Below are 25458 nucleotides of genomic sequence, written 5' to 3'. Positions count from 1 at the left end.
TTCCAGAAGGCACAGGAGAGGAGGAGGCTGGCGTTGGGAAGAAGAGGAATGGAGACTAAATTGCGTAGATTGCGACTACTGCCAGAGGATGTAGTGTGATGGTGATGGGTGTGTTAGGTACAGTTAAATAAGGGAGGCCCAGGGTTTGGGGAAATATCTCCAGCGATTAGAAGTAGAAGAGTAAGGGAGGTAATATGAGAATATGATTTGTATGAGGGGATATGCTTCCCCTCATAAAAATGAGCCCCATTGTTGATGTTAGTGGCAGGAATTATAACCCCCAGCTTTGGTGTCAGCGCCAGCAATGATAACCCCCAGCATGTGTCAGAGCCAGTATTAAGAACCCCCAGCATGTGTTAGGGCCAGCAATAATAAACCCCACCAATGTCATGGCCAGTAGTGATAAACCCTACAATAACATCTATCATGCGTCAGGGACATAAAAAAATATCCCCAGCATCTGTCAGGGCCAACAATGATATTCCCCAGAATTGATCCCAGCAAAGTGTCAGGGCCAGCAATAACCCCCAGTCAGCACAATAACCCCTAGCCACGGGTGTCAGTGGGATAGTATAATTATAGTAACTTACCAGCCTAACATGCAAAGAAGCCAGAGATACATCTAAAAGACTTAGTCACACAGCAAGTACATCGGCCAGCCAGTCGAACACTCCATCAAAGCAAACTGTTCACATATTTTGATTTTGCTACAACAATCAAGCTAATGTAAAAAAGATGCATTACAGTTGGTGATGATAAAATTTTGTGCTACTGGATGACAGCTGTGCCAGCATCCTCAGCTTTTATGCACACACAATTGCGCTACTGCTTCTATATAATATACAAACAATATGGAGGACCACAGGAAAATAGTAGACCTCAATGTGACTTGCACGTTACAATAAAATGTGCATCAATGGAAGTAGAGTATCTATTCTACCTTTAAAGCATTATGCTTTTTACAGGCGTACAGATTGTAAAGACAAAAGCAAAAACACACCACATTAATTATAGAATTTAAAGTTTTTTTATTTAACTTTACAGGAATTCATGTCTCTTAACTCTATATAACTATACTTTTAGTATATACAAATAAACAATCTGTCTTAAAAGGTGTAGCTCTGCTTAAAATAAAACAAATGCGGTGATACATTTTAATAGATGAACGATAACCAATGGGATCTAGCTTTGCAGCCAGAGCTGATTGCTGGATCTATTTCACGTGGTAGCAGTGTTACAAATAGTAGTACCATAAATTCCACAATGGTTATCTTCAAGTGTGTTAGGCTCCAGAAAAGTTCAAAAGGTGTCACTTTTTTAAGCTGTAGTAAAACAAACATTTAGGACATGGTCCTTTTATTTATTACATCATCTTGTCCAGGCACTCATGCACTAAACAATTGATCCTCTGAATGTTTGCTGGCACCATGGTTTTCAAGTGGGTCAAGATCCGCAAACATGTTTAGCCACGTTGACATCATTGTATTTTCTGCAACAAACACAAAGAATGTTAATTGTGACTATGGGAAATAACAAACAATAGATAAAATCCTGCAAGTGGCATGACCTACAAGCTTGTTCACAGCCAGACAAGGCTAAAGTAAATGGCAGACCTTCCAGTTGAAAGCGGTGCAGATACAAGAATAGGTTAGGTGTTGGGGAAATTGCATTTCTTGTTCATACATCACGGGACACAGAGGCTTGGTAATTACTTAGTGGGTTAGATAGTACCTTCAGGTGATTGGACACTGGTAACCCTAATTACAAGGTGAGTTCCTCCCCTATATAACCCCTCCCATACGGAGAGTACCTCAGTTTTTTCACCAGTGTCTAAGGTGGTGTTATGGTTATGCAATAGAGTTTTGTCTGTCAGCTTACCTGTCTCCATGTGTTCATCTCTAAAGACCAGCTGACTCTGACCTGACTGGTTTTATAACCTCTCCTCTAAGCATGGCCCCACCCCAGGCCCTATCAGGGAACCCTATATTAACCTGTGCACTGCAAGCCAGCAGTGCTGATCAACCATTGTGTGTTAGCTTTCGTGTGTACTTGCTGTGTTTCCTGTGTCTGATTCCAGTTACCGACTTTGGCCTGTCCTCGACTATTCCTGTCTGCTCGTGACCCTGACCTTTGGCGTGTCCCCGACTATCCCTGTTTGCCTGTGACCCTAAACCTTGGCGTGTTATGTTTATCCTTGTCTGCTAGTTGCCCCGACATTTGGCTTATCCCTTACTTTCCTTGTTGTTCCAGCCTACTGCCTCCTACCTCTTCTCCTGTAGTCTACCGTGAACGTGAGCTGTGAGACCCTGGGGGCCGCGACCTGGAGCCAGACTGCAGCGCAGTCCATCCTCACCACTAGAGGCTCTGGTGAACACCTGCTGGCTCTTAGACTCCGCGCCCTGGGGAATCTATGCTCTAGCTCCCAGTGGGATCTGTGTCAGTGTTCCAGCAGACCTGCTTCCTGAACCTCCCAGGGTTCAATCCGCAGCAGTCAGTCCTAGGGTCCACTACCTTAGCGGTGCACTCCTGACTTCCACGGAGTGCATCTGTCACCTGGTCTCAGGTGACCTGACAGGTGGTTGGTCACATTGAAGATGTGCTAAGAAGAAAGCTCTGTTTGATGGTCTCTGTGAGGACCTAGGAGCTATACAACCGGATCCATACCTCGGGCCAATACTAAAACGCCTAAGATGGATGGTACCCGGGCCTCGTGATAAGAAGAAACAAGGTTTTGCCTGTAATGTCTCTCCTTGGAGGTCTGGGCTCTGGGATCCAGGCTTTGGTGTACTAATATAACAGTGGCACGAAAAGTTTCTGGCAGAGTCTTCTACAAGTCCAGGGAAGAGGATCCTGTGAGTAGGAACCCAGAACCCTGAAGGTTGGCACATTGCTACCCGCCGTGATGGCTGAAGGCTGGAATGTGTCTGTTCTCAGCAGTTCCTGCGGCGGGGATAAGGTAAGTGAAGACAATCCTAAAGTTTACACATTATGGATTATCTTCTGTGAGTAGTTTGTATGTCTTACCTGGTTTCTGCCACTAGAGGGAGTAAGAGACATACCTGACGTATACTTACATGCCTTCCAGGATACACGCTCAGTGAAGCTGGTCTGGGAAGCCGCTCACCTCCTCCACTGCAGGCTTCTCCCCCCTCGCCCCGGCCGCCACCATGATGGTCCTGCGCGCGCAGGGGCACGCTTTTATGGCAGGGTCGGCGGGGAAGAGCAAAGCGGACATTTTTTTAAAGCCCAAGGTGCCAGAGCTCCTGTAAGCGGTGGGACACATAGCTGTGGGCAGTAGGCATCTCAGTGGATCGGATCCTGGCAAACCTAAGACACCTACTTGGCATCAGGTTGTGCAGTTTGTAGCTATTGTTTATATTGTGAGACTATAGCACAACAGTGATTGCACTTTACACTAGTACCTCTGCTTTGCAGCTTAGGACTATGTCTCCTCGTAAGAGGGCTTCAGGGGGAGGCAAAAGAGGCACCAGAAAATCACTGCCTACATCTGGGGGTTCTGGACATGCCTGCAGGATACCACGCCCCCTGCAAGACTGGAGGCAGCCTCATAGGATGAGTCTGTACCCCTGTCAGGTTTTGCAGCCTCTCCCAATGTTTCGTTCCCTGTTTATGTCACAGAAGACGCTTTGAAGGCTGCATTGGATGGTTTAGAAGGAAGAATTACTACCTTTGTCACAGCTTCCTTAAAAAATAGCAGAAAAAGGGGTAGGTCCCCTCCCTCTGCTTTGGGTTCCCTATCGGATGAGCATTCTGATAAATGAGGAAATATCCCTATCTGAGGATAGGGATCAGGTGCAGTCGGATGAATCAGGGGAAGAGAAGAATCTCTCTTCTACCTCCCAGGCCCTCAAAGCGCAGGTGCAATACTATACTGAATTGGTGCGTTCCACATACAGATTGCCCTCTGCTGAGGCTGCCATTTCCCCTGTTTCCTCCCTGGGGTCCCGGAAATCCCCACATTCTGCGTACGCCTTACCAACTCATCCTTTACTGGATGAATTGTTGTATGAGGACTGGGGTCACCCAGATAAACTATTTTCTCCTCCTAAAAGGTTTTCTATGCTTTATCTGGTGGAGGAAAGTTTCAACAAGAAATGGGGAGTCCCAGCCATAGATGCGGCTGTTTCTTGTGTGAATAAGAGCCTGACCTGTCCTGTGGACAATGCTCAAGGGTTTAAGGATCCAACTGACAAAAAGCTGGAAACTTTATTTAAAGCCTCTTTTTCTGTGGCGGCGCTGTAGTCCAGCCTACGGTCGCAACAATTGGCATGTGCCATTTCCTAAAGGAACAAATGAAGCAGGTGCTTAGCCTCCTTTCCACTGAGAGGTTTATGCAGACCTTCCTAAAGCCTTGTGCTTTATGGTTGATGCCATTATGGATTCTGCTCAGCAAGCATCTCGCCTCACGCTCCTGCTGGTACACATGTGCAGGTCCCTTTGGCTTAAACATTGGGCAGCTGAGGCTTCATGCAAAAAATATTTAACTGGGTTCCCATTTCTTGGAGAACGCCTGTTTGGGGATGATCTGGACAAATATATCCAGAATAATCACAAGGAAAATCTGCGCTAATCTGTAAACAACTGATGAATACAAGCAGCCAGCATAGTTTGTTGATATCCAAATGCAAAAATCCAACATCTATAAAATGCGGCGCTAAAAATAACAACTGGTAAAAAGTCCAAAAGAACTGGAAAGCAGGAGTAATCCGATCACCAGCTATAGTGCATATATAGAGGAACACTCGACACCACTTGATAAGGTAGTCTGCTTACCAGATGACTATAAAAGATATGCATGTGAAAATATTTCCAGACTCATCCAGCATATTCGGCTCTCTGGAACCCCTCATCGGTTAAGAAGCAGCAATATCCAGATAGAATTCTCCCTCTATCAATTTCTCCCAGAATTCACACCAGAAGCAGGACTTTCAATATCGTGATCAGCAAACGCTCAATGGAGAAAAATAAGTGACCAATAGTGAAGCCCGTAATAAATATAAAAACAATTTATTGTAGTAACTTACAGTTAGGTTCAAGAATGCATGCATCAAATGGAACAATCAGCTGCAGCGTTCAGCCTGCTGGTGTCAACCTGCCTGACATGTTTCATCACAACGGATGTCTTCAGAGGCCGCCTCAGGGTTCTACTCAAACCTCTTTACAGTTCCAAAACCAAACGGAGATGTCAGACCTATTCTGGATCTAAAAGACCTGAATCAATTTCTAGACATTCGTCCTTTCCGCACGGAGTCTATCCGCTCAGTAGTCTCCACCCTTCAGGGGGGAGAATTCCTGGCATCAATAGACATCAAAGATGCATATTTGCATGTGCCAATATTTCCTGCTCACCAAAGATTCCTAAGGTTTGCGGTGGATCGGCACCACTTTCAATTTGTGGCCCTTCCTTTTGGTCCTGCTACCGCTCCTCGAGTGTTCACAAAAGTTCTAGCTCAACCCCTGGCAAATCTAAGGGCTCAGGGCATAACTGTGACAGCTTATCTGGACAATTTGCTACTCGCAGAACAGTCCGTAACACGCCTAAACCACAATGTGCTCTGCACAGTAAAGTACTTAGAGTACCTAGGCTGGGTCCTCAATCTAGAGAAATCCTCCTTGCAGCCCCTAAAAAGGCTGGCGTATTTGGGCGTGGTCATAGAAACAGTCTAAAGCAGTGTTCTTACCCAGATCAAAAGCCAGGGCCATAAAAGATTTGGTCCGGGTAGTATCAGCAAGGAGAAATCCCTCCATCTGACTATGTATGAGACTATTGGGGGAAATGGTCACCTCTTTCGAGGCTGTCCCTTACGCCCAGTTTCACTTGAGGCCTTTACAAAGTGGCATCCTCTCTGCCTGGAACAAGAGGGTTCAATCCTTGGATCTTCCAATGTGCCTATCCGAAGGGGTGCGCCAGAGCCTCATTTGGTGGTTACTGACCAAGAATCTTCTAAAAAGGAAAGTCCTTTGTACCAGTTACTTGGAAACTCGTAACCACAGATGCCAGCCTAATAGGCTGGGGAGCAGTTCTGGAAGAAGCTTCCACCCAGGGAAGATGGTCCAGAGCCGAAAGGCTCTTGCCCATCAACATTCTGGAAATTCAGGCAATTCATCTAGCCCTCAAGGTCTGGACTTACAGACTACAGGGTCATCCTGTCTGGATACAGTCTGACAATGCCACAGCTGTGGCTTATATCAATCACCAAGGTGGCACCAGGAGCCTGGATGCCCAAATTGAGGCGAAACACATTTTTTTTCTGGGCAGAAAGGCATATTCCTTGCCTGTCTGCGGTCTTTATTCCCAGGGGTAGAAAATTGGCAGGCGGATTTTCTAAGCCGCCAGCAGCTGTGTCCAGGAGAATGGTCTCTACATCCCGACATATTTCAGACCATATGTCAAAATTGGGGTACCCCAGATGTAGACCTGTTTGCGTCCAGGTTAAAAAAAAAACTGGACAACTTTGTGTCAAGAACAAAGGATCTGCTAGCACAAGGGTCAGATGCCTTAACGATTCCATGGGATCGGTACTCTCTGATCTATGTCTTTCCTTCGGAGGGTCAAAAGGGAAGCAAAGTCGGTCATTCTGGTGGCCCCGCCTTGGCCCAAATTACCCTGATATGCATAGATCGTAAAGATGGCAGTGGGAAGACCTTGGGTTCTTCCACTGCGTCCAGATCTACTCTCACAAGGTCCAATATTCCATCCTGCCTTACGAAGTCTGAATTTGACGGTTTGGCTGCTGAGACCCACATTCTGAAAAGCCATGGGCTCTCGGAATCAGTCCTTTTCACTCTGGTTAATGCTAGGAAGCTGGCCTCCAGGGTCATCTACTACAGAATCTGGAAGGCATATGTTTACTGGTGTGAACCCAGGGGGTGGCATCCTAGAAAGTATGCCATTAGCAGGATTCTTGCCTTTCTTCAATTAGGCATTGAAATGAGGCTGGTTTTGAGCACTATCAAGGTCCAGATCTCGGCCTTATCAGTATTCTTTCAAAGGCCACTTGCCTCACATTCCCTGGTACGGGCCTTTGTTCAGGGGGCACTCCGCTTGAATCTGCCAGTCAAACCTCCTGTGTGCCCATGGGATCTGACTTTGGTTTTGTCCGTTTTGCAAGAACAACCCTTTGAGCCATTGCACTATGCTTCTTTAGCTCTTCTGAAAAAGAAACTGGTCTTTTTGGTAGCCATTTCCTCGGCTAGAAGGGTATCAGAATTAGCAGCTCTTTCTTGTAAAGAGCCATATTTGATTATTCACAAAGACAGGGTGGTGTTGCGTCCTCCCCAGAGTTTTTTTACCTAAGGTGGTTTCAGGATTCCATCTGAATCAAGATGTGGTCCTACCGTCCATTTTCCAGATCCGCAGTCCGCGGAAGAGGAGTTGTTACACTCTCTAGATGTTGTAAGAGCAGTCAGTATCTATTTGCAAGCAACTGCTCAGATACGAAAGACTGATTGTCTGTTTATTCTGCCAGAAGGCCCCAGTAAGGGCCAGGCAGCGTCGAAATCCACTATTTCCAGATGGATTCGGCAAGTTATTATTCAGGCCTATGGTATAAAAGAAGAAGATTCCTCCTTTTCAGGTTAAGGCACACCCAACTAGAGCGATTAGTGCTTCATGGGCAGTGCATCACCAGGCCTCCATGGCTCAGATCTGCAAGGCTGCAACTTCCTCTTCAGTCCATACATTCACTAGATTCTTGCAGGTGGATGTGAGAGAGCATGAGGATGCCGTCTTCAGGCGCAGCGTGCTGCAGGCAGCAGTATAGATCCTCTTGTCCGTTGGCGGTCCATGAATTTTCTGATCTGTGTCTACCTCCCCTCAATTTGGGCATTGCTTTAGGACATCCCACTAAGTAATTACCAAGCCTCTGTGTCCCGTGATGTATGAACAAGAAAATAGGATTTTTAAATACAGCTTACCTGTAAAATCCTTTTCTTGGGAATACATCACAGGACACAGAGCTCGCGCCCCTCTTCGGGATTATACGTTGGGGTACTTATTGCTTTGCTACAAAACAGAGGCACTCTCCATATGAGAGGGGTTATATAGGAGAGGAACTCACCTTGTAATTAGGGTTACCAGTGTCCAATCACCTGAAGGTACTATCTAACCCACTAAGTAATTACCAAGCCTCTGTGTCTCATGATGTATTCCCAAGAAAAGGATTTTACAGGTAAGCTGAATTTAAAAATCCTATTATTTCAGATTTCCCTATTGTTTCACATTGTGGCTCACTAATGAATTCTAAGCCTCCTAATCTTGGTCAAGGAGCCATATAAGATCATAGGTATAGTTGTACCTTCCTAATGTAAAGCTTGAGGAATGCAGGATGACCGAGCCCACTATCCCCCTTAAAAGGTGATCTCACTGTCCAAACAAACTAACAAACAAACTTTGATTGGTCATTTACTCACATACTAGCCTGTATCTACCACAGCCCAAACTGGAAGAGGATGGTCCCGTCTCCAGAGCAGCATCATGTAACATGCAAGCATCTGGTTTGATTACCTGTCCATGCCTTAGAGGGGTACTTTGTGGAAACAGCATTTTAAGCTAAGTATTCTTGATATTTTCTTTATCTGTATCTTTTATTACTTTTAATAAATGTTATACTTTTTAAGTATTTGTGTGATCTCTCTTTGCACATATCGAATAAAAACCCTAAAAGAACTTAAAATATCACATGACCGTGATAAAACATTACAGTACAGTACAGTACAGTACACGGTGCAAATCTCTTTCCTGCAAGCGCGGGTTGCAGGAAAGAAATTTGCACGATTGTCTGCTCTCTGCAGAGGGGTGGGGGTAGGTGGAGGAAGCTGTCCCCCTGCTGGGAGAAGACCGTGATTATCGCTAGAAGCTATAGCAGCCTTTAGCAATAATCATAAGAGAATCCGGCAGGCTGGGGTTGTACACAAGTTGATCGATCAACTTGGTACATTCAGCCTGCCCCTTAAAGGTTTGAATCTCGGCCAGTTCCTGCCGGGCCAGCTGAGATTCCAACCGTGTATGGCTGGCCTTGGATATATGGGATCTGCCTTCACTCAAAATGGAAAAATTCTTAAAATGTCTTTACTATAACTTTAGTTGTATTCTCCAGAGATTGTGATTATGGTGTGCAATACATTATAAGTCCCCTTTTTCACGTGGAATCTGTGAGCTGTTCCAACATGGACAGAGCCAGATCTGCTCTATGGGTGCGTGGGAAAAACCTCCAAAAAAAGAGCATATTTAAACTTTTGGCGCTCTGACTCTGGACCTTCTGGTCTCAGCTTCCGTGGCTGCAGTTGCATACAGCCGCTATGCCCGCCGCTCCCCTCCTCTTGCCCAATCACAAAGTGCTTTGTATTATGTGAATCCATTTGCAAAATACAAAGCCTTCTGTGAATGAACGGCAGAGGGGAGGGGTGGGCAGAACTGCTGTGTGTGAGAAGACAGTCCTGTCAGAGCTCAGGGAGTATAGTGATAGCTGTACTCCCCATACTCAGTAAAGCTGTCAGTTGTAAATAAAAGAGATGAGTCCAGAAGATAGCACACACCTTGTTGGACTTAACTCATAGCAAGCCAGTACATTTTACAATGTCGCTGAATTCCCAGGAGTTCAGTTGCTATCCTGGCAGAAACCCAGTGAGCATGCAACTTTTTGTGCTCCACTAAAATCCTTAAGTGGTTGTAATATATATATATATATATATATATATATATATATATATATATATATATATATATATATATATACACACACACACACACAGTGCTGTGAAAAGTAATTGCCCCCTCCCATTCTGAATCATGAATGAACTGCGATTAACCACATTTTTTTGGAAAGCTGAGTTAAATTTCACTTGCCACACCCAGGCCTGATTACTGCCAGATCTGTTGAATCATGAAATCACATAAATAGAAGCTTTTTGACAAAAAGAAACACGCTAACAGATCACAAAAAGCCACACATCATGCCACAATCTAAAAAAATTCAAGAACAGATTAGAAACAAACATGTATCGGTCTAGGAAGGGTTTCAAAGCCATTTCTAAGACTTTGGAACTCCAGTAAACCACGGGGAGAGCCAATATCCACAAATGTAGATAACTTGGAACAGTGGTGAACCTTCCCAGAAGTGGCCGGCCTACAAAAATTACTTCAAGAGCATGACGACTCCTCAGATAGCAGGTCATAAAAGAACCCAGAACAACATCTAAAGAACTGCAGGCCTCACTTGCCTCAGGTAAGATCAGTGTTCATGATTCAACAATAAGAAAGAGACTGGGCAAAAATGGAATCCATGGGAGAGTTCCAAGGCCAAAGCCACTGCTGACCAAAAAGAACACAAATGCTCATCTCACATTTACCAAAAAACATCTTGAATATCCAAGACTTTTAGGCAAATATTCTGTGGACTGATAAGACAAAAATTTAACTTTTTGGAAGGTGTGTGTTCCGTTACATCTGTCATAAAACTAATACAGCATTCATAACAAGAACCTCATATCAACAGTCAGACATGGTGGTGGTAGTGTGACGGTCTGGGGCTGCTTTGTAGCTTCAGGACCTGGATGACTTACCGTAATTGATGCAACCATGAATTCTGAGCTCTACCAGAAAATCTTAAAGGAGAATGTCTGGCCATCATTTTGTGACCTTAAGCTCAAGCGCACTTGGGTTATTCAGCAGGACAATGATCCGAAACACAACAGAAAGTCCACCTCCAAATGGTTCAAACAAAGCAAAACTTCAGTTTTGGAGTGGCCTAGTCAAAGCCCGGACTTAAATCCAATTGAGATGCTGTATCATGACCTTACACAGGCCGTTCATGCTGGAAAACCCTCCAATGTGGCTGAATTACAACAATTCTGTAAAGAAGATTTGGCAAGATTGCTCCACAGCAATGTGAAAGACTCATTGCTAGTTATCGCAAATGCTTGATTGCAGTTGTTGCCGCCAAGGGTGGCACAACCAGTTATTAGGTTTAGGGGGCAATTACGTTTTCACATAAAGCCAGGCAGGGTTGGACAGCTTTTTTGCCTTAACCACTTGCCGACCGCCTCACGACGATATACGTCGGCAGAATGGCACGGGCAGGCAGAATCACGTACCTGTACGTGATCTGCCTCCCACGGGCGGGGGGCCCGAGGCGGTCGGCTGCTGTCTGGCAGCGATCAGACGTGAGGGGGAGGCCATGCATTCGTGGCCCCCCCTCGCGATTGCTCCCAGCCAATGAGAATCTTCCTCTGTATAGTAAACAGAGGCAGAGGAAGTGATGTCATTGCTCCTCGGCTCGGTATTTTCCGTTCCGGCGCCGAGGAGAGAAGACATCCGAGTGAGTGTAAAACACATACACTTACAGTAGAACATGCCAGGCATACATAACACCCCCCATCACCCCCCGATCCCCCCCTGATCACCCCCCAATCACCCCCCCCCCCCGTCACACTGACACCAAGCAGTTTTTTTTTTTTCGGATTACTGCATTAGTGTCAGTTTGTGACAGTTAGTGTGGTAGGGAAGTTAGTATTAGCCCCCTTTAGGTCTAGGATACCCCCCTAACCCCCCCTAATAAAGTTTTAACCCCTTGATCACCCCCTGTCGCCAGTGTCACCAAGCGATCGTTTTTCTGATCGCTGTATTAGTGTCACTGGTGACGCTAGTTAGAGAGGTAAATATTTAGGTTCGCCGTCAGCGTTTTATAGCGTCAGGGACCCCCATATACTATCTAATACATTTTTTAACCCCTTGATTGCCCCCTAGTTAACCCTTTCACCAGTGATCACCGTATAACTGTTACAGGTGACGCTGGTTAGTTAGTTTATTTTTTATAGTGTCAGAGCACTCGCCGTTTATTACCGAATAAAGGTTTAGCCCCCTGATTGCCCGGCGGTGATATGCGTCGCCCCAGGCAGCGTCAGGTTAGTGCCAGTAGCGCTAACACCCACGCACGCACCATACACCTCCCTTAGTGGTATAGTATCTGAACGGATCAATATCTGATCCGATCAGATCTATACTAGCGTCCCCAGCAGTTTAGGCTTCCCAAAAACGCAGTGTTAGTGGGATCAGCCCAGATACCTGCTAGCACCTGCGTTTTGCCCCTCTGCCCAGCCCAGCCCACCCAAGTGCAGTATTGATCGATCACTGTCACTTACAGAACACTAAATGCATAACTGCAGAGTCAGGCCTGATCCCTGCGATCGCTAACAGTTTTTTTGGTAGCGTTTTGGTGAACTGGCAAGCACCAGCCCCAGGCAGCGTCAGGTTAATGCCAGTAGCGCTAACACCTATGCACGCACCATACACCTCCCTTAGTGGTATAGTATCTGAAGGGATCAATATCTGATCCGATCAGATCTATACTAGCGTCCCCAGCAGTTTAGGGTTCCCAAAAACGTAGTGTTAGCGGGATCAGCCCAGATACCTGCTAGCACCTGCGTTTTGCCCCTCCGCCCAGCCCAGCCCACCCAAGTGCAGTATCGATCGATCACTGTCACTTACGAAACACTAAACGCATAACTGCAGCGTTCGCAGAGTCAGGCTTGATCCCTGCGATCGCTAACAGTTTTTTTGGTAGCGTTTTGGTGAACTGGCAAGCACCAGCGGCCTAGTACACCCCGGTCGTAGTCAAACCAGCACTGCAGTAACACTTGGTGACGTGGCGAGTCCCATAAGTGCAGTTCAAGCTGGTGAGGTGGCAAGCACAAGTAGTGTCCCGCTGCCACCAAGAAGAAGACAAAGACAGGCCCGTCGTGCCCATAGTGTCCTTCCTGCTGCATTCGCCAATCCTAATAATTGGGAACCCACCACTTCTGCAGCGCCCGTACTTCCCCCATTCACATCCCCAACCAAATGCAGTCGGCTGCATGAGAGGCATTTTCTTTATGTCCTCCCGAGTACCCCTACCCAACGAACCCCCCAAAAAAGATGTTGTGTCTGCAGCAAGCGCAGATATAGGCGTGACACCTGCTATTATTGTCCCTCCTGTCCTGACAATCCTGGTCTTTGCATTGGTGAATGTTTTGAACGCTACCATACACTAGTTGAGTATTAGCGTAGGGTACAGCTTTGCACAGACTAGGCACACTAAACACAGGGTCTCCCAAGATGCCATCGCATTTTGAGAGACCCGAACCTGGAAACGGTTACAGTTACAAAAGTTACAGGTGATATATGCCGATGCGTGGGGGCAGCAGGGGCGGAGGAGCGATTTGCTCCTACCTTTTGCGGGAGGATGCCCCCCTGCTTCGGCATATATAAATGGCGCATGTATGCCCATCATTAGAAGTGGGTGGATGAAGGGAGGTATTCTAATGGTGGGCATACCCACCGATCAATCTCTTTTTCGTTCAGCCCACAGGCTGCATGAAAAAAAAAAAAAAAAAAAGATTACAATATATGCCCAACAAGGACCAGCAACGTACTGGTATGTTGCTGGATTTTGAGTGGTTATACCAGAATGATGCCTGCAGGTTTAGGTATCATCTTGGTATCATTCTTTTCAGCCAGCTGTCGGCTTTTATGTAAAAGCAATCCTAGTGGCTAATTAGCCTCTAGACTGCTTTTACAAGCAGTAGGAGGGAATGCCCCCCCCCTCACCGTCTTCCATGTTTTTCTCTGGCTCTCCTGTCCCAACAGGGAACCTGAGAATGCAGCCGGTGATTCAGCCAGCTGACCATAGAGCTGATCAGAGACCAGAGTGGCTCCAAACATCTCTATGGCCTAAGAAACCGGAAGCTACGAGCATTTCATGACTTAGATTTTGCCGGATGTAAACAGCGCCATTGGGAAATTGGGAAGGCATTTTATCACACCGATCTTGGTGTGGTCAGATGCTTTGAGGGCAGAGGAGTGATCTAGGGTCTAATAGACCCCAATTTTTTCAAAAAAAGAGTACCCATCACTACCTATTGCTATCATAGGGGATATTTACATTCCCTGACATAACAATAAAAATGATAAAAAAAAAAAAAAAATGTAAGGAACAGTTTAAAAATAAGATAAAAAAGCAAAGGCGAACGCAAGCGTCGGTCTGGCGTCAAATGTAAACAGCAATTGCACCATGCATGTGAGGTATCACCGTGAAGGTTAGATCGAGGGCAGTAGTTTTAGCAGTAGACCTCCTCTGTAAATCTAAAGTGGTAACCTGTAAAGGCTTTTAAAAATGTATTTTAAAGCACGTTTGTGCGCAATTTTAAAGCATGTCATGTTTGGTATCCATGTACTCGGCCTAAGATCATCTTTTTTATTTCATCAAACATTTGGGCAATATAGTGTGTTTTAGTGCATTAAAATTTTAAAAAGTGTGTTTTTTCCAAAAAAAATGTGTTTGAAAAATTGCTGCGCAAATACTGTGTGAAAAAAAAAAAAGAAACACCCACCATTTTAATCTGTAGGGCATTTGCTTTAAAAAAAATATATAATGTTTGGGGGTTCAAAGTAATTTTCTTGCAAAAAAAATAATTTTTTCATGTAAACAAAAAGTGTCAGAAAGGGCTTTGTCTTCAAGTGGTTAGAAGAGTGGGTGATGTGTGACATAAGCTTCTAAATGTTGTGCATAAAATGCCAGGACAGTTCAAAACCCCCCCAAATGACCCCATTTTGGAAAGTAGACACCCCAAGCTATTTGTGAGAGGCATGTCGAGTCCATGGAATATTTTATTTTGTGACACAAGTTGCGGGAAAAAGACAATTTTTTTTTTTTTTTTGCACAAAGTTGTCACTAAATGATATATTGCTCAAACATGCCATGGGAATATGTGAAATTACACCCCAAAATACATTCTGTTGCTTCTACTGAGTACAGGGATACCACATGTGTGAGACTTTTTGGGAGCCTAGCCGCGTACGGGACCCCGAAAACCAAGCACCGCCTTCAGGCTTTCTAAGGGCGTAAATATTTGATTTCACTCTTCACTGCCTATCACAGTTTCGGGGGCCATGGAATGCCCAGATGGCACAAAACCCCCCCAAATGATCCTATTTTGGAAAGTAGACACCCCAAGCTATTTGCTGAGAGGTATAGTGAGTATTTTGCAGACCTCACTTTTTGTCACAAAGTTTTGAAAATTGAAAAAAGAAAAAAAATTTTTTTTTTTCTTGCCTTTCTTCATTTTCAAAAACAAATGAGAGCTGCAAAATACTCACCATGCCTCTCGGCAAATAGCTTGGGGTGTCTACTTTCCAAAATGGGGTCATTTGTGCCACCTGGGCATTCCATGGCCTCCGAAACTGATAGGCAGTGAAGAGTGAAATCAAAAATTTACGCCCTTAGAAATCCTGAAGGCGGTGCTTGGTTTTCGGGGCCCCGTACGCAGCTGGGCTCCCAAAAAGTCCCACACATGTGGTATCCCCATACTCAAGAGAAGCAGCTGAATGTATTTTGGGGTGCAATTCCACATATGCCCATGGCCTGTGTGAGCAATATATCATTTAGTGACAACTGTTTGTAATTTTTTTTTCTTTTTGTCATTATTCAATCACTTGGGACAAAAAAAATTAATATTCAATGGGCTCAATATGCCTCTCAGCAATTTCCTTGGGGTGTCTACTTTCCAAAATAGGGTCATTTGGGGGGGGGGGGGGGGGGGGTTTGTACTGCCCTGCCATTTTAGCACCTCAACAAATGACATAGGCAGTCATAAACTAAAAGCTGTGTAAATTCCAGAAAATGTACCCTAGTTTGTAGGCGCTATAACTTTTGCGTAAACCAATAAATATACACTTATTGACATTTTTTTTACCAAAGACATGTGGCTGAATACATTTTGTCCTAAATGTATGACAAAAATTGAGTTTATTGGATTTTTTTTATAACAAAAAGTTGAAAATATCATTTTTTTTCAAAATTTTCGGTCTTTTTCCGTTTATAGCGCAAAAAATAAAAACGGCAGAGGTGATCAAATACCATCAAAAGAAAGCTCTATTTGTGGGAAGAAAAGGACGCAAATTTCGTTTGGGTACAGCATTGCATGACCGCGCAATTAGCAGTTAAAGCGACGCAGTGCCAAATTGTAAAAAGTGCTCTGGTCAGGAAAGGGGTAAATCCTTCCGGGGCTGAAGTGGTTAATAAATGAAACCATCATTTAAAAACTGTATTTTGTATTTAATTGGGTTATCTTTGTGTAATAATAAAATTTGATGATCTGAGTCATTTAAGTGTGACAAATATGCATAAAAATATCAGAAAGGGGGCAAATACTTTTTCACAGCATTGTATAATATATATTTATACACACACAGTTGTCTTTTTCAGAGAATATGAATAACACAAAAACTTTACTTTCACTCATGGTTAGTGTTTGGCTGAGGCCATTTATTATCAATCAGCTGTGTTTACTCTTTTTAAATCAGAATGACAACAGAAACTACCCAAATGACCCTGATCAAAAGTTTACATACCCTGGTGATTTTGGCCTGATAACATGCACACAAGTTGACACAAAGGGGTTTGAATGGCTATTAAAGGTAACCAGACTCACCGGTGGGTGATCTGTTTGCTTGTAATTAATGTGTGTGTGTATAAAAGGTCAGTGAGTTTCTGGACTCCTGACAGATCCTTGCATCTTTCATCCAGTGGATTCTGAGTCATGGGGAAACCAAAAGAATTGTCAAAGGATCTGCGGGAAAAGGTAGTTGAATAAAACAGGAAAGGGATATAAAAAGATATCCAAGGAATTGAGAATGCCAATCAGCAGTGTTCAAACTCTAATCAAGAAGTAGAAAATAAAGGGGTTCTGTTGAAACCAAACTACGGTCAGGTAGACCAATTAAAATTTCAGCCACAACTGCCAGGAAAATTGTTCGGGATGCAAAGAAAAACCAACAAAATAACTTCAGGTAAAATACAGGACTCTCTGAACACATGTGGTGTGGCTATTTTAAGATGCACAATAAGGAGGCACTTGAAGAAAGATGGGCTGTATGATCCAGTCGCCAGAGGAAAGCCATTACTATGCAAATGCCACAAAGTATCCCGCTTACAATATGCCAAACAGCACAGAGACAAGCCTCAAACCTTCTGGCACAAAGTCATTTGGTGGGATGAGACCAAAATTGAGCTTTTTGACCACAACCATAAACGATTTATTTGGAGAGGAATCAACAAGGCCTATGATAAAAGGTACCCCATTCCTACTGTGAAACAGGGAGGTGGGTGGCTGATGTTTTGGAGATATGTGAGCTTCAAAAGGCACAGGAAATTTGGTCAAAATTGATGGCAAGATGAATGCAGTATGTTATCAAGAAATACTGGAGGAACATTTGCATTCATCAGCCAGGTAGCTGCACTTGGGACGTACTTGGGCATTCCAACATGACAATGATCCAAAACACAAGGCCAAGTCGACCTGTTATTGGCTACAGCAGAATAAAGTGAAGGTTCTGGAGTGACCATCTCAGTCTCCTGTCCTCAATATCTTTGAGCCACTCTGGGGAGATCTCAAAACATGCAGTTCATGCAAGACAGCCCAAGAATTTACAGGAACTGGAGGCTTTTTGCCAAGAGGAATGGGCAGCTTTACCATCTGAGAAGATAAAGAGCCCCATCCACAAATACCACAAAAGACTTCAAGCTGTCATTGATGTTAAAGGGGGCAATACACGGTATTAGGAACTGGGGAATGTAAACTTTTGATCAGGGTCATTCGGGTAGTTTCTGTTGTGATTATGATTTAAAAAGAGTAAACAGTTGATTGATAATAAATGGCTTCAGCCAAACACTAACCATGAGTGAAAGAAATAAAAGAAACGGTGGGGGCACCTCTAAGTGTAGTATTAAAACAGTATTATTTATTGCACAAGATTAAAAACACTTACAAGATATAAGTGGGAGTAATGCTCGTCATAAGTATGTAGTCCTGGCAGTTCTACTGCATCCCACAGGCTCCTCGCACGATCCGGGTAGCTAAGGCATTACTCCCACTTATATCTTGTAAGTGTTTTTAATCTTGTGCAATAAATAATACTGTTTTAATACTACACTTAGAGGCGCCTCCCCCCCGTTTCTTTTATATGTTTTGCAGAGTTGCTGGACACACTCTGAGGATGGCTGCCTCTTTTTAAATCACCCCCTTACCGTGGCTCAACTTTGTTTTTACCTAAAGACTGACTAATCAAATGTACATTATTACAAACTAAGGGCATTGCCTCCTGGAGTGCCAGATACCCAATTTACTTCCACACGAGTGAAAGAAAAGTTTGTGTTATGATTCATATTCTCTGAAAAATGGTCAAGAAATCATAAAATTCTGCCAGGGTATGTAAACTTATGAGCACAACTGTACACACATACACACACACAGTCGTGCTCAAAAGTTTGCATACCCTGGCAGAAATTGTGAAATTTTGGCATCAATATTGAAAATATGACTGATCATGCCAAAAAACTGTCTTTTATTTAACCACTTGCCGACCAGCTCACACCGATATATGTCGGCAGAATGGCACCGCTGCGCGAAGCGACGTGCCCGTACGTAGCGTGCGTGTGTCCCCGCAGCAATCAGATTCACTGCAGAACCGATCAGTCTTCAGGTTCAGGCCAATGATTTCTGGCCTGGACCTGCTGATCGGTTCTGACGAATGAAATGCCTCCTCTGCCAGTGTAATGTAAATGGCCTCCTCTGCCAGTGTAATGCCAGTGTAATGAAGTGATGTCACCTCCCCTTGTGGAATCCTTTTCAGTTCCAGAGTGAGGAGAGAGGACATCCAAACGTGAGTTGCACCAACACTACACTGACACAGTACACGTAGGCACAGATTTCACTCCCCCCGATCACCCCCCTCCCCCAGTAACCCCTTCACTCCCTGTCACTGTCATCAATTGCTGTTTTCAGATTTTCCACTGATCACTGCATTGGTGTCATTTGTGACACTAATCAGCATTAGGACAGTTAGTAGTAGGCCCAGGTTGCTTTAGGGTGACGCTGGTTAGTTAGTTATTTTTTTATAACGTCCGGGTACCCGCCGTATATTACCAAATAAAAGTTTAACCCCCTGATCACCCGGCGGGTGACATCAGCTTTAGCGTCAGCTAGGGTCAGCGTCAGTCCCAAGCAGCGTCAGATTAGTGCCAGTAGCGCTAACACCCATGCACACACTGTGCCACGTCACTACCTGGAACACCATGACAGGGACCCCACAGGCACTTTGTTCCAGGTTATTGACAAGTTTGTCCCGCACTGGAGGGGTGAGTCACGTCTGCGTGGGGTTTCACGTCTCGAGACATACTGGATTCACGAGTTGAGGTCCTTCTTCCCGTTTGGGATGAACGTGGAGTGGGACCTCAACTCGTTTATCAACTCATCCTAACACCTTTTTTTGCATTTATTTCATCACATCTGTACATGTTTTTAGGTGTTCCCCTTTAATATTATCTTCCATGTTTATTTCCACACAATTCTATTCTCCCCTGTGTTGGCGCAATTTTTGGGGGGTGCGCTTACATTATGCTCAGGGGTGAGCTATACCTCCCTCATGTTGGTTTTTCATACTGGCATGTGCACGGTTAATATTATTAAGATGGCTCTTACTCTGTAGATTCAGTGTTCACGAACCCTTTTTATATCATGTTTTTAGAATACAATGCATTTTATTCATTTATTTTGTCTGTTGTTTTGACAGGAAGGGATTATTAATACACTTTGGGGGCTCTCGCCAGCATTGATGTATTTAATGCTGGCTTTCGGGTCCCTCGGTTTTCAACTGTCAGAAGTTAGCCGAGCATTACCCTTCTTTTCAGGCGCGCCACTTAACTGCATGGCCCTCGCCCTTGTGCCTTGCTATATGTACAGTGGTGCGTCCTTTTCCCCACTTTGCAGGTAACTTTTTGCCAGTTTTCCACCTTTCAGGTGGGATTTCTGGCTGCTATTTACGTTTTATGTTACTTCCGGGGACACGGGGGAGGAGTGTGGGCACCGGCGTTGAGAACGTCCCATCTGACGCTTGTCCCCCCTCCCTCTTCTTGACTTCTAGAGAGAGGCATCACATGACAGGGGATGGACGTGGAGCCGGCCCTGCGCTCTGACATCACTTCCCTATGTCTGTCTCATGGAGGTTGGGCGGCGCCGCCAGTGACTTCCTGTCTTTACAGCTATTGGTGGTTGGCTCCGCCCGCCCCCTGAGACGCAGTCCCTGATTGGCACTGACTCCCTGTTGCTTTGGAGCAGACACAGAAGTGTCAGCAATGGGAGTATTGTGCCTGAAAGTTCGTTTCTTGTTTATTTTATTTCATTGCCAAATGTTTGAACATTCTGATGTTATACTATGCAATTATTTTTCTATGTGAGGTCTTTTTGATGATATATAACAGGTTAAATTCCGTTCCCTGTTTATTTCATTTCATTACCAAACGTTTGAACATTCTGATGTTGTACTATTCAATTATTTTTCTATGTGAGGTCTGTTTGGTGACATACAACAGGTTAATCACACACTATGTATGCAAATGCATGATGTTCCACACCTGCTAGGTCTAGCCAGGTGCGATCATGTGACCCCATTCATCCAATGGGGTATGTTGTTTGACAGCACATACAATTTGCTCTTTTGGAATGTTTTTTATAAATATTAGGCAACTTGGAGGGGATGCTGTATGCCCCAGTAGATGATCCATTGATCGAAACGCGTCGGGCGCTTTCAGCATCCTTCTTGTTGCCCATTTTTGATTTTATACTCTGTGATCACATTTTATTGTTATCTGACGTTTTTAGCAATAAAAATCCTATTTTTGCTCATCTACACTATGTGGAGCTTGTTTATTTTTTCTCCACATACCTACTGAGAGATTCAACCAGCCTTCAATCCAGTTTTTGTACGTGACGCACTGTTCCCTTTGATCCGCACCTCGGCCATCCTTTGGGAGGACCCACCTGGCGGCCCCGGGAGATCCGCGCAGAGTTTGACCCAGAAGGTTCGCAGAGCTGTGATGTCCGTTCACTGGCCCTGAGAGGCAACCTGCTCGAGTGACTCCCTGTCGCTGACAAGGGAGTCCATCGCATCTGGTAAGAGTTTCTTACACACCATCTTTACCAAGTCGCATGTCATTGTGAAATACCACTTGGGGGCGATTTGTTGATTCACCCGTGTTATAACATCTGCCTCCCCGTATCCACGCATGGTTTTCAGTGGGACATTCCATGTTATTTGTTCCCCATTCACCGATAGGACTTTATTCACCTATATTGAAAGACTTATAAGTTTTTTCACTGTTATGTTTTTTTTTTTGTGGATATTTGTTTTTTTCAGTTGTTTTCTTGATTGAACACTTTTGGCACAATCTATGCGCTACTTTTTATTTTCACACACCATACACCTCCCTTACTAATATAGTGTCTGAACGGATCAATATCTTTGATTTGATCAGAACTATATTAGCGCCCCCAGTAGTTTATGGTTCCCAAAAACACAGCGTTAGCGGGATCAGCCCAGATACCTGCTAGCACCTGTGTTTAGCCCCACCCAGCCCACCCAAGTGCAATATAAATCGATCACTGTCACTTACAAAACACAACACAGTAGCATTTGCAGAGTCCGGGCCTGATCCCTGCGAACGCTAACAGTTTTTTTGGTAGCGATTGAAGCAGTCACTGACAATCAGGTGCTCTTTTGCCTGTGAGTCGCACTAATTGTACCTATAAATTTAGAGGCCAAAATGTCCAAACAGAGAGGCCCGTCGTGCCCATTCCAACCCTGATTGGGAGCCCCCCTCCTCATGGGCATGACTAAAAAAAAGTGAGTTACGGTCATATTGGTCCACTGACCCAATTCATCATATGCCCATGTTCTCTGCATCCATGACACAGCTAGATACGAGCAGATCTTGTGGTTCATGCATTTTAATGACAATGAACTCTGTCGTCCTCGGGGTGACCCTTGATACGATCGGCTCCACAAAATTCAGCCCCTCGTAAACCACTTCAAACAACAGTTTGCAGCCTTGTTTATTCCCGTACAAGTTGTCTGCATCGATGAGTCCCTGATTAACCACTTCCATACCGGGCCTATTCTGGCACTCCTTTCCCACATGTAAAAAATCATAATTTTTTTGCTAGAAAATTACTCGGAACACCCTAACAATATACATGTTTTTTAGCAGAGACCCTAGGGAATAAAATGGTCATTGCAACTTTTTATCTTGCACAGTATTTGCGCAACAATTTTTCAAACATTTTTTTTGGAAAAAAACTGTTTCATGAATTAAAAAATGACAAAACAGTAAAGTTAGCCTAATTTTTTTATACAATGTGAAAGATGTTACGCCGAGTAAATAGATACCCAACATGTCATGCTTTAAAATTGCGCACACTCATGGAATGGCGCCAAACGTCGGTACTTAAAAATCTCCATAGGCGACGCTTTACATTTTTTTACAGGTTACCAGTTTAGAGTTGCAGAGGAGGTCCAGTGCTAGAATTATTGCTTGCGCTCTAACGCACGCGGTGATACCTCACATGTGTGGTTTGAGCGGCATTTACATATGTGGGTGGGACTTACGTGTGCTTTCGCTTCTGAGCGCGAGCTACCAGGGATAGGGGCGTTTTAAAAAATACATTTTTTTATTGTTTATTTTTTTTATTTTTACACTTTCTCTTTTACATTTTTTTTTAATCACTTTTATTCCTATTACAAGGAATATACACATCCCTTGTAATAAGAATGGTGCGTGACAGGTCCTCTTTATGGAGAGATGTGGGGTCAAAAAGACCCCACATCCCTCCTCCAGGCTGGCCAGCATGAGATCAAAAAAAAAAAACAATATTCACGACTGGTCTCCGGAAATCTCCATGGTCGTGGTCCGGCGGCAGCCAATTCTTTCTCCCGGTCCGCGATGGCACGGGAGAGCCCGGAGAAGCACCAGATGGTGGCGGGGGGATGTCCTCTCCTGTCGCCTGTAAGAACGATGAAGCGACGGAACTGCCGCTATGATCGTTCTTATGGTGCACAGAATAGCCGGCTGAAAACGAGGATATCTGAATGATGCCTGTAACCAATAAGGCCGAGACATGGCCCTTGATAGTACTCAAGGCCAGCTTCATCTCTAACCCCATTTGCAGAAAGGCAATAATTCTAACTATGACATACTTTCTGGGATGCCAACTCCTGGATTCACACCAGGAAACATATGCCTTCCAGACCCTATAATAAATGACTCTGAAAGCTGGCTTCCTTGCATTAATCAAGGTAGATATCACTGAGCCCGAAAGCCCACGATTCTTCAGAATGTGTGTTTCAAAAGCCAAACCATTAAATTTAGCATTTGGAAAGTAGGATGGAACACTGGCCCCCGCAATAGCAGGTCTGGACCTGGTGGTAGGGGCCATGGGGCCCCTACCACCCTTTACTATTTCTGCATACCAAGATCTTCTTGGCCCCAAGAACTACCGACTTCCTTTCCCGCTTGATCCTGCGAAGAAGTCGAGGTAGCAGTAGAATAGGAGGGAATGCATAAATCAGTGAGAACGGATCCCACGGGGTCACCAACGCATCTGTTCCGCATGTGAGTGGATTCCTTGTTCTTGACACAAAGTTGTCGACTTTGTTGTTGAACCTGGACGCAAACAGATCTTTGGCATATAGCCAGGAAGATGTTGGGGTGAAGGGACCATTCCCCCGGGAACAACTGCTGGTGACATAAGTAGTCTGCCTGCCAGTTCTCTACCCCTGGAATGAAGATTGCTGATATGCAAGGCACATGCTTTTCTGCCCAGGTATCACGTACCTGGTAGAAGAGCCTGAATGGTCCATACCCCCTCCATTTGACCAGGTACTGGACCTGATTCCGTCTCTTCCTACAGTCCACAGTCGCTTCTTCTTCATACTCTTCTTCGCCATTCACCATTACAGGTTCAGGAGGACCACTATTCCATTCAGGAAATGGATCCGGACATGCAGGTTTCAGAAGAGAAATATGGAAGAATGGGTGGATTCTAAAAGAGTCTGGAAGTGCCAACTCATAGGCCACATTGTTGATCCTCTTCTTCACCTGGAATGGTCCCAAAAATTTAGGACCCAATTTTTTAGAGGGGCAAGCTAACTTAAGATTAGTCCTGGCTAGCCATACCTGCTCGCCGGGTTCCAGGATCAGATCTCTCTGTCTCTTTTTGTCAAAAGACTTCTTATAGTCTTCCTGAGCTTTGGCCATGGTCCTTTGCAACAGCTGATTGTTGGAATTGAAGAAATCCATTGTGTCTTGAACTGCAGGAACAGGAGCTGTGGTAGTCAGAAATGAAGGGTGGAAGCCGTAGTTTGCCAGGAACGGTGATTGCTTGATAGCGGAGTGTTCTGAATTGTTGTATGCAAACTCCGCTAATGGTAATAGCGTCACCCAATCTTCCTGTGAGAAGGAAGTAAAACAGCGTAAATACTGTTCCAGCGTTTGATTAGTCCTCTCAGTTTGACCATTGGTCTGTGGGTGATACGCTGAGGAGAAGGTTAGCTCAATCTTCAAGGACTCACACAAGGCTCTCCAAAATCTGGATGTGAACTGGACCCCGCGGTCTGACACGATATTGACAGGTAGTCCATGCAGTCTTACAATTTCTTTAATAAAGATCTGTGCAGTCTCTGAAGCTGAAGGAGTCCCCTTCATGGGCAGAAAGTGTGCCATCTTTGACAAACGGTCTATGACCACAAAGATGGTAGAGTAACCTTCAGAAGGGGGAAGTTCAACGATAAAATCCATTGAAATCATTTGCCAAGGTCTATCCGGGATTGGCAAGGGTCGCAGCAGACCCCAGGCTTTAGTCCTGCTGGTTTTATTTCTGACACAGGTAGTGCAAGTTTCAATGTACTTATTACAGTCCTCTCTTAAGCAGGGCCACCAAAAGGTTCATTGTAAAAGTTCAACCGTCTTATGGAACCCAAAGTGGCCTGCAAGGGCATGGTCATGGCAGAGACCCAAGGCAGTAACTTGCAAATTTTCTGGTACAAAGATCTTGTTGTTGTACCATAATAGGCCATCCTTTGCTTGTAACCTCATCCCAGAAGAAGACGAGATACCAACAGAGGCTTGCTTAATCTGAGACATGAAATCTTCTTGCAACAAGAGGAAATTCCCGGAGGACAGAATGGTGTCAGGAGGAGCAGGATCTTCTGACACCCCAAACATGCGAGCCAGAGCATCCGGCTTTACATTCTTTGATCCTGGCCTGTAGGTGATGTGAAAAACAAATATCATAAAAAATAGCGCCCACCTGGCCTGCTGTGGTTTCAGACGTCTTGCGGCTCGTAGGTACTCCAAGTTCCAATGGTCAGTATATATTAAGATTGGGTGGGCTGCCCCTTCCAGCAGATATCTCCACTCTTCAAGAGCAGCCTTAATCGCAAGAAGCTGGCGGTCTCCCACGTCGTAATTTTTCTCAGCCGGGGACAACTTGCGGGAGAAGAATGGCACAGGATGTAGTAAGGCCTTGGGCCCTTGATGTTGAGACAGAATTGCCCCTACTGCCGTCTCT

General features: G+C 44.7%; 1 protein-coding gene across 4 annotated transcripts in view; it reads right to left on the bottom strand.

Annotated features, from left to right (window-relative positions):
• Positions 1-1008: 1008 nt before the first annotated feature.
• Positions 1009-25458, bottom strand: part of ICA1L (islet cell autoantigen 1 like) — a 194056-nt gene continuing 169606 nt past the window's right edge. For all 4 annotated transcript variants that reach the window (XM_073633283.1, XM_073633282.1, XM_073633281.1 and 1 more), the window contains exon 13: positions 1009-1489. In XM_073633283.1, the coding sequence (XP_073489384.1) occupies positions 1386-1489 (104 nt within the window). In that variant the 3' untranslated portion in view covers positions 1009-1385. The remainder of the gene's footprint in view (positions 1490-25458) is intronic.

This window comes from Aquarana catesbeiana, linkage group LG06 (genome assembly GCF_042186555.1).
Source record: "Aquarana catesbeiana isolate 2022-GZ linkage group LG06, ASM4218655v1, whole genome shotgun sequence".
NCBI classification, from domain to species: Eukaryota; Metazoa; Chordata; class Amphibia; order Anura; family Ranidae; genus Aquarana; species Aquarana catesbeiana.
Note: the sequence above shows the minus strand (reverse complement) of the source record. Positions and strands in the feature narration are given on the sequence as shown.